Source organism: Anopheles darlingi, chromosome 3, assembly GCF_943734745.1.
Source record: "Anopheles darlingi chromosome 3, idAnoDarlMG_H_01, whole genome shotgun sequence".
Lineage (NCBI taxonomy): Eukaryota > Metazoa > Arthropoda > Insecta > Diptera > Culicidae > Anopheles > Anopheles darlingi.
Genome location: NC_064875.1, coordinates 47,149,542 through 47,159,541, shown reverse-complemented (window position 1 = coordinate 47,159,541; position 10,000 = coordinate 47,149,542). Strand labels below are relative to the sequence as shown.

Here is a 10,000-nt window from a genome sequence, read left to right as displayed (position 1 = left end):
CGCTGCTACAGCACTCGTCCAAGCTGCACCGCTCGTCCATTCGTGGGGGTATGAGCAATCTCGATGCTGCGCCAAATGCAGCCAACATCATCACACCGACGACCAGCAGCAACAACACCACCAGTACGGGCAGTCCATCATCGATGGGCAGTGGAGGAGGAGGGGGTAGTGCAGGAGGCACTGGAACTACCGTTACGACAACCAGTGTTACCAGTACGATCGCGGAGAGCTATGCGCTCGGTTCGGCCTCCAATCCGCCACCGATACGGTCCGTACCGCCGAGGGTAAGCATGCGGCAGGACTCCAGCATCTCGAGCGACAGCTTCAGCCAAACGTCCAGCCCGAGCTACAACTCCAAGATCATGGAAGCGCCGCTCCTGTCCCACGCCGCCAAAATGCCCAAGGTATCGAAACCGATCGCGCGCAACCTCGACGAAATCGCCAAAGAGACGCTGTCGCCGCCGTCGATGGATGCGAATGGTACGGCGCCCATCATCAAGAGTGCCTCGACCCCGGCCAGTCTGCAGACGATCGTGCGGCTCTCCAACGGCTCGAACGTGAGTCTCCAGCATAAGGTAAGAAGGGTTACCCCGAGGCTCCAATCACTTGTATTCGATGGTATTGACCTTTTCCACAGAAGTTCCAGATACTGAAGGCCCGTAAAAACTCGAATCCCTACGTTACCAGTGGACGCCTTCGGTTCCGCCTATGCCAGATACTGCTCAATGCGGTCGGACTGCTTGCAATTGCCGGTGGTCTAGCCGCGTACTTTAACGCCTATCCGACGATCAAGTTCGTCAACCAGACGATCACTCGTACGGCCATCGCGCCTGCCTCAACTCAGGCAAACGGTGGAACGGCCATCTCTACCATCAATGTGGCATCGAACGGTGGATCATCCTCTTCCTCCTCATCAGCCTCATCCTCCACGGCTTTGGCTAATCCTGGCCGTCCGGCTTACGAGCTCACATTCGGCGGTGGTGGTGGTGGTGGTGGTTACCGGGGTGATCGGAATCCGGCCCCCGGCATCTGTCTACCCGTCATCGTCAAGTTCTGCCAGCAGCACAGGGTCCCGTATAACTATACCGTCTTTCCGAATTACATCGGTCATTTCGGCCAGCTGGAGGCACAGATCGTAAGCACTACATGCAGCACTCTGTCCACCCTGTGGCTGGAGTTTATCTCCTCTCTCTCTTTCTCTCTACTCTTCCCGTTCGATAGGAAATCGATCTGTTCGAGGCGCTGGTCGATGTCCAGTGTTACGAGCTTGTTCCACTGTTCTTATGCTCTCTGTTTGTGCCTAAATGCGGTCAATCCGGTTCTACCGTACCGCCGTGTGAGAATCTGTGTACCGGTAAGTACCTACCCAACCGTTTTTGCCAGTTCATGTGCTCCCATCTCAGGATCACTCCTCGTACCCGCAGAAACTATGCGCCGATGTAGCTTCTTCTTTGACGTCTTTGGCCTGGAGCTGCCCGAGTACCTGCGGTGCGAGGTCTTTAATAATGCGGTCTCCGATCAGGAGGAGTGCGTCGGGATGGCCGAATACAAGGAATCGATGATACGGTCCCGGCGCCCGATCTCCTGCTCTGGCTTTCTGTGTGACAAGCGGCGCTGTATACCGACGGACTGGAAGTGCGACGGTCACGTCGACTGTCAGGACCAGACGGATGAGGCTCAGTGTAAGTTCTGTGCCGATGATGAAATCCACTGTGGAGAGGGTCGCTGCATGAGCCAAAAGCACGTCTGCAACGGCGTACGAGACTGTCCTTTCGGGCAGGATGAGAGAAACTGCAGTAAGTACTATTTCATGTGTGCCACTGCTAGACGCGGCGCGACTATTGACTGTTCTCCTTGCATCTGTGTGTCGCTCGTCGCTTAGTTCGACTCAGTGAGCGAAATGGTGACCTAGGACGGGGTACGCTCGAGGTGTACAAGGCCGATCTTAAGCAGTGGGCTCCGGCCTGCGTGAAGAACTGGGATCCAGCTACCTCGCCGACGATGATCTGCTCCCTGCTCGGCTACAGCTCGGTCAACTCGAGCCGTACGGCGATGCGTGGCTCCAACCGGACGCTCGTCAGTACCAAGGATGCATCGTCGCTGTGGCGCATGGCGCAGAAGGAATGGAATCTGATCAAGGAGTTTAACAGCTGTGACATTAACTCGCGCTACCCAGTGGCCGAGCTTACCTGCTCCAACTTTGGTACGTTTGCTTGAACTGTCGAGGGATGAGCATTCGTTACGTCCATAATGAAAATCTCTCTGCTATTCCGTCTTCTCTGGGTGGTAACACAGTGTGCGGTAAGGTACCGAACAAAAAGTACAAGGCAACCAAGCGCATCGTCGGCGGTTTGACATCAAACCCGGGTGATTGGCCCTTCATTGCTGCCATCCTGGGTGGTCCGGAGGAGGTGTTCTACTGTGCCGGAGTACTGATCGCCGACCAGTGGGTACTGACGGCGTCACACTGCATCGGGAAGTAAGTATTGTCCGATTCAGGTCCGGTCTTCGTTTGTACCATATCACCCGCATACATTCCTCTCGATCCATTAGCCAGACGATGCGTAACGTCAACGACTGGACGATCCAGTTGGGTATCACGAGGCGCCATTCACACTCCTACTACAGCCAAAAGGTGAAGGTGAAAACGGTAATACCGCACCCGCTCTACAACCTCCTGATACCACACGACAACGACATCGCCCTGTTCCAGGTAATATGACATGAATGAACGGACGAGTAAGCATATCCTTACCGACTCACTCACCTGACTTCGTCTTCCGTCGCAGCTGGCGACGCGCGTTGCATTCCACGAGCATCTGCTGCCGGTATGTCTACCACCGCCACACATCCGCGAGCTACCAACCGGCATCAACTGTACCGTCGTCGGTTGGGGCAAGCGTGAGGAACGAAACTGTAAGTACTGTAACGACTAAACGACACACCAACACGGGGTACCCGTACACGACAAATCACACCGGAACTGAGGAAGGATGCATGCTTCCATTGTGAAAGATTACGGCGCACATTGTGGCGTGTATTGTGTGTATTTGGTTCACCACACAATGGCGCCAATGTTTACTTTGATTGATTTTGATGAAAGATTTCGAACAGCAGATACCTCTCACCAGCCCACTTTGGTTTGATGTATCACGGGAATTAAAGCCGTTCGCTCCCGGCCCCTATCGCAGCAACGTTTAGGGGCGAGAGTGCCAGAGCGTGTATCGATGTTTCCACCTGACTGCATGGAACGGTCTCCGGCCGGTGGTAGGCCAACATTCCCGGAACATCGATCCATTTTCGATAGCAAAAGTGAAAGGCAGGAGCCCCAGCTAGCAGTGATTGTTGTTGTACTGCCAACATAATGCTCCCCTTTTCTACTTCTTCTACCTTTTTGTTGTGGAAAACTAGCATCGGTTCATGCGCCCCCTCCCTCCTATTATCGCGGTCCAGTAACCGAACGGAACAGTCGGTTAAAGAGCCAGGAAAGGGTGGTGGACGGTTACTCTTAAACAGAGCTATTCTCTTGATTGGAAATAGATGAGTGAAATTCAATTTCCGGTGGGGAAACCCGGTTACCACCCCCCCACCCCCCCAACCCTCCTTTCAAATAGTAACCTCAGCTTCCAATACAAAAAAGAAAAAATAGACCGATCCGACCATCATCCCCCGCGAACAATGGCGGAACAGAATCGTGAGGGAATCCGTAGGATCCAAATGCCGAATGGAACGATCGGTTTCGGTTAGCAGCGGCAGGGCCCAGAGGGGGAGATATCAGTTTGACCAGCAACCAGCAAGCATGTCATAACATTCCATGGATTACGGATGCCCCCGAATGCTGAGGCATATCCTCATGTCTATTTTTTTTTTTTTTTGTTCCCTTACAATCCAATACACAGCCACACCGAACGGTGCGTCGTACGAGCCGACCCTGAACGAGGTAACGGTACCGATCGTCAGCCGGAGTATGTGTATCGACTGGCTGGAAACGTTTAACGTGACCGAGGGCATGATTTGCGCGGGTTACCAGGAAGGGGGTCGTGATGCTTGTCAGGTAGGTTGGCTGGACAACTCGGTTGTTACTTTCCGACCATTCGATCCAATTTCCCATCTTCCGGCTGTGATTCACAGGGCGATTCGGGGGGTCCGCTGCTGTGTCCGTATCCGAACGAGAAGGACCGCTGGTTCGTCGGTGGTATCGTGTCGTGGGGCGTCCGCTGTGCCCATCCGAAGCTACCCGGTGTTTATGCTAACGTGCCCAAGTTTATACCGTGGATCATGGCGCAGATCAACAACCACTCCGTACTGCAAACCGACACGATTGGCCGATAAGTTGGTTGCCGACTTGTACAGGTTGGGCAGCGTTCAGTTCAGCATATCCTGGAAGCCGGTGCACTGCAACTGCGTAGCATATTTGCTCCACCGAAACGGAAGAGAAGGACAGACCTTTTTGGGAGCCAGTGGAATGCTTATCAAAATCCTTCAACAACAACAAAAAAAGTAAACAATACCTCCGATACTGGATGCAACGTTGTTGTGGACGATTTATTGCCCTTTCATGTGCCAATTCCAGTTGGTATAACATCTGTGAGTCTAAAACAAACTAAATCAAATGGATGAAGGGCAGTTTAGAAAGTCTTAGATTACGTGGAACGTAAACCAACAGATACTGGTAAACCAACAACAACTATTAGACTCGCATACCTGAACAGCCTAAATGGGCGGATCAACTCTCAACAGGATATTGCTCCATCGCATCCACTCCACCACACACGTCAATCATGGGCGGAAGCAGCAATTGGCGAGTTCTTTCGACCTTAAACACACAAAACGATGAACCGGAAATGTGGTGAAAGGACACATGACAATAAGAAACATGGAGGGAGCGGGAGTTTCGGATTTTGTTTTTAAGGAACAGGAACCAACCAACGCACACGTTAAACTCACGCACCATTCACTCCTCCCCGAGCAGGGGGAGGTGACAGATATTTTGTCCTAGAAAAGATAGTGCCACCAGCCGGGTAATCAACGGTATGGGAAAGATCGATTCGTTGAGTCGTGTAACTTGAGACAATAAACTGCACAACATACGAAGCTCAATCACACAATGAAACTACGTAACAACGTGACAATAATGCAGAGTGAATACCGAAGGGCAAACAGTGTCAAGTATATATAATATATGTTTACAATAGTAGCCTAAACTGTAATGTTATTCGTACACTGTAGAGGAATGCTACCGGGTTTTACCGCTGAGTATGTTTAAGAAGATCCCAATTTGTTTCCTTTTCCCTCCCCCAAAAAAAAACACACACATTGAATCCTCCTTTCAAAGGAGAGAGACTTTGCAGCGCAAAAACAGCTTCCACATACTACTCGTGCAGCCAGCTAGTGATGTTGTTTGAATTCCCAAAGTTGAACAGTGACTCTCATTAATAAGCCTAAAACACTGAAGCATAAGTAAATGAAACCATCAATAGTCTTTTGGTTAATGATATGATCGGGGATGAAGTAGTGCCGCTCACAATGATTGAGTTACTGGTAAAAGGGAAAGAATTGGAATCGTTTTGCTAAACCAGTTGCGTGTGTGTGTGTGTATGTCCGTTCGAGGGTATGCTTTAAGACAAGGAAAATATTTTTAAAAGAGAATTTTTAGAATCAATCGATTGCCGCCACCGTCTCCTCCCATCTTTCTGGAAGATCTTTGCAATCCGTTGATGGAGATCCTAGCGGCAGGGACTGTGGGTACGATTTGCGTGTAAGAAACGGTCGGCCACGGTTAATACGTGAAAGCATTTCAGGGATGTTATGATAGCAGCTGAAAAAGATTTAAATTCGTGTTCGACAACTGTACCAGTGTGAGAGCCGTTATATGACGAACTGTATTTATATATATACACACATACACACACACACACACACATTCAGACTCACCAACAAACTTATATATCTACAGAGTGACAAAAGGGTAGAGCAAGAGAAAACGAGATTCTAATTCATTAATATGGTTATACTATTTATTGGTGACCCCACGGTCAGCTGGTTTGGATGGATGAGATATGAGCTGTTTGTTGCATTTGAATGAGATTTAACGGGTGAAAGGCAGCAGGGAAAACCTCTCGGTATTGTTGAGTAATGAAAGCAAAGGGAAGCGAGGGAACATATGGTCACAGGAAACCCCCTTAAAACGGCAAGCTCCTGGGGGTCATTAAAAAGTGTTACATTATTTACATTCAACGTGCTTATATCGAGTTACTCAGTTCTGCCACGCCAGTGTGCATGGGCAGTGGGATTTGTGTTCGCTCTGCGCCTATAGTAGACGACGCAGACAGTATATGTGGGTAGCATATGACGGAATTTACGCAAATCGTACGCAACATTACGATAGCTGGGCTGCAAACTATTATAACTAGTGTAACCATCATTATACATCCAAGGGGTCCACCAAGTGGATCGACTTTGTATCAATTACTTCGTACTGAGCGGACAGTGAGATAGCAACCGAGAGACAATAAATTGACCCAGGATAGGCCAGGAGCCCACGAAAACGTTATTAGAATTATCTCAAGCAGGGCAATTACAGAAGTGAGTGAGCCGAGGCAGAATTATCTAAAACAAAATACTACTTATACTGGCAAGACTAGGCAAAGGTGCATGGACAATAATGCTATCGAGAGCCAATAATATTAATATGGAATACATTAATATGCTGGAGTTTCTATTAATTCCATGGTACCAATCACGCTGTACGTGTGGTGGTGCGGAGGGGGCGGGGGAGGGGGGTTCTGTAGAGGCATTTACCAGGATTTACCGGGCGATCTAATAAAAAAATGAAAATCTGGAGATGATATTCTCAGATATGTAGCACGTAAGATGGAACATAAGCGACGAATTGGTATCCGAACGTATCGATACCCATCCTCCACTATCCACAAAAAATACACAAGATTTTTTTGCAAATTTCCTAGCAGATAAGATTATTTCCGTTGTTTTTTTTATCCATGTACCCTTGTCTCTACACACATTACATATCTTTTGGATGGCAGACGGTGTTGTCTTTGCCGCATTGCAAACGAACAAGTATGAGAAATAAAACTTGAAAATGATTTCGAGAAAGGGTGGGCAAGGGAACCATCCTGGTTTCGCATCCCCCGTGCCCCAGTGGTTAGTGAGTGAGCGTCTCAATGTAAGTGTTTGCATGTGTACTACTGCGTAGTGTCCTGTGTAAAAAATGAAGCATATTCACAAGCTGTATCTGTAGGCAGGTACGGCAGTATAAGGACGAGTTTGCTATTGATGTGAGCTAGATGGTTCCGCTATCAGATAGTCGGCAGATTACACGAGAGAATGATTAGCCCGTTATGTCGTGAACAAATATCAAACAGACACACAGAACCTTTTATCTAAATGAAAATGACACCGTAGAACCTTTTTATCTAAATGAAAATGATAGATCTTTATTATATATAGGTACACCCTGAACAATATACTAGCGAACAATCGTACAATTTGCGAACGCTAGTGCGAACTACAAGTGCTATCAAAGGAAAATTACGCATACTCTCACATGTCTATTTCTAGCTCAAACTCAAATAGATTAACCCAGAAAGTTGCTAGAAACGCGCACACACAGCATACATGCAATCGAAAAGGAGACAGATAATGCGTGAAATACGAAGGAGAATTTCAATACAGCACGCAGAACAAATCCGGATCAAAGCTATATTGTGTACGAGCGTGTTTTGTAGCTTAGTGGAGAGAAATCAAAAACATTGATATAAAAAGTGGAAAATTCAAACGTCAAAATCCAACAAACAACATGCATGTTGGCTAGCCATCAAGGGCTCACTATCAAGCTGGTGGGACAAACACAAAACCAAGCACTTTTTTATACAACCTGGCTGGTGTGGCGACACTACAGGGCACTAGATCCCCCTAGCCGAATTTAGATCATAAGAATAGAAGACACACTCAAAGATGTATCCACCCGAATCCTGATTCGCGATTTACAGACACAAGAAGCTCGATATCCTAGCGCCTGGGCTTACGGAGTGAAACGTTAATCTTATGCGAAGCAAAACACTGGGCATTCCTCTCCAGCGGTGGTGGTACCGTGTACCGGGACATGCCACTGTAACGTGGTTTTCATTATTTCAATGATCGTTAGACGATGAAGACGACAACAACGACGACGATTGCCACCATGATGTAGGTGCGGATCCGATCACCTTTCCAGGGTAGCCGGGACCGCATTGCATGAAGTAGTCGAACTTAGTGCACACATATCTGACCGATATATGTATTTACATATACATCCGAGAATTTTGCGGAATTAAACCAGCAGTTTATTGGGATAGCAACTCTAAGACACCTTATACACGACTACCGTTCTAACGTATTCTATCGAAACGCATCGATTCTGATTGAGAAGAGTAAGGAAAGGCTAAGAGTCTTTTAAGGTAGGGAGACACACATTCACACGCCACCAAACCAAACAATCGGCATTGTAGCACTTTCCGGTAGCGGCACGGGTATGGCTTCCACGATTTTCCAGCTACGGCACTGAACATCGGCTATAGATAGCCAACAACTTCGACAATATTCACACCTTGGTTTGCCCTGTTTAGGTGTTGTTGCATGGTTCCTGCCGAAACAACCTGGACCTGCTTGCATGTTGAAGCGAACAAACTGGACCTACATGAAGTCAGTAAAAACACATCCAGCAACGCTCCCCAATGGGGGCATAAAATATATACATATATAAATATTTATATCGAAAAGCTGTGTGAAACAGCGGAAGAGCAAAAGGAGACAGCAAACGAAATCAGATCAAACATAACAAACATATGCGTGGGTTTCAGCTTTAACTAACTCATAGAGCAGTAGCACGGGAGCACAAGGGCGATGTATCATCCATATCGAACGGATGATGCTTTCAGCATATCCGCATCCACAGAGAGAAAGAGAGAGAGAGAGAGATAAAGAAAGAGAAAGAGAGTCAGGAAATGAAGGTGTTAGTGTTTTGGAGAACCCTTGTACCCTAGTACCTTAGACAGCCCCTAGAATCTCGGATTCATTCATATCAAGGTCTGCTTGTGCACGTATCTAACACTCGATTGCGCTACCGCCGACACCACCTCTCTTTCCATTATAGTCGAGAAAAAATACTGACCGGAACATTTCGAATTCAATGTCGATGGGGTCGCCTGGTACTTTGATGGAGTCGCCTGGTTGTTTCTTCATTTCAAATACTTTTTTCAAACACTCATACTTTATTTGTGTTATCTCACCGAAGGAACCGCATTCTCACATTCCACTCGTTCGTGCTTATGATTGGAAACTCATTTTTTAATGAAAGCTATCGACTACACCCGTTGTGTGTGCGTATGTATGTGTGTGTGTTTGTACGAGTGTGTGAGTGTGTGTGTGTGTATGATATGTTAGCATGATAGTAGAATCCTAGCAAGCTAAGAGTATCGCTAATCCACAAACTATTCCCGCGAATCAAATAGAGAGAACAGAATATGATAGATTTTATGTATATCTTCATATACAGAACGAGACAATAAGCATATCGTTTTATGCACCAGCACGCACGTGGTGCTGCCGCTGCAGCACGACGACATTCTAACTATCCATAAGCAGGGCACAACCGTGTGGAATGGCACAGCAGAACACCTTCCGCTGTATGAGGATATTACTCTCTACGAAAGCATCGTGCGTGTGTGTGTGTGTGTGTGTGTGTGTGTGTGTGTGTGTGTGTGTGTGTGTCTGTGTGCGTGTGGCGTGGCGAAACTAATCGTACAAAGAGTGTCATGCCCAACGATCCCAGCTGGCCGGACGACTATACTTATCACTGATATAGGACAATAAGATTTTTCCCTCACATTTGATGCCATTTTAGTAAGATGTGTCAGGACAGTAAAAAAGGCACGGTTGTGTACAATAAGGCAGAGCCCATTCCCTCTCATATCGGAAACAGGCAACATCAGCAAACTTT

The 10,000-nt window shown here is 47.6% G+C and overlaps 1 protein-coding gene across 3 annotated transcripts in view; it reads left to right on the top strand.

Moving 5' to 3' along the window:
* The window catches only part of LOC125958381 (uncharacterized), a 33,402-nt gene extending 26,663 nt beyond the window's left edge, over positions 1-6,739 (top strand). For 2 of the 3 annotated variants that reach the window (XM_049691673.1, XM_049691672.1), the window contains exons 3-12: positions 1-575; positions 638-1,135; positions 1,222-1,354; positions 1,425-1,796; positions 1,883-2,203; positions 2,296-2,479; positions 2,554-2,713; positions 2,790-2,916; positions 3,900-4,054; positions 4,132-6,739. The exon at positions 1-575 is cut by the window's left edge and continues 1,517 nt beyond it. In XM_049691673.1, coding sequence (XP_049547630.1) covers positions 1-575; positions 638-1,135; positions 1,222-1,354; positions 1,425-1,796; positions 1,883-2,203; positions 2,296-2,479; positions 2,554-2,713; positions 2,790-2,916; positions 3,900-4,054; positions 4,132-4,332 — 2,726 coding nt within the window. In that variant the 3' untranslated portion in view covers positions 4,333-6,739. The remainder of the gene's footprint in view (positions 576-637; positions 1,136-1,221; positions 1,355-1,424; positions 1,797-1,882; positions 2,204-2,295; positions 2,480-2,553; positions 2,714-2,789; positions 2,917-3,899; positions 4,055-4,131) is intronic. The other variant, XM_049691674.1, reaches the window with a different exon arrangement.
* Positions 6,740-10,000: the final 3,261 nt, after the last annotated feature.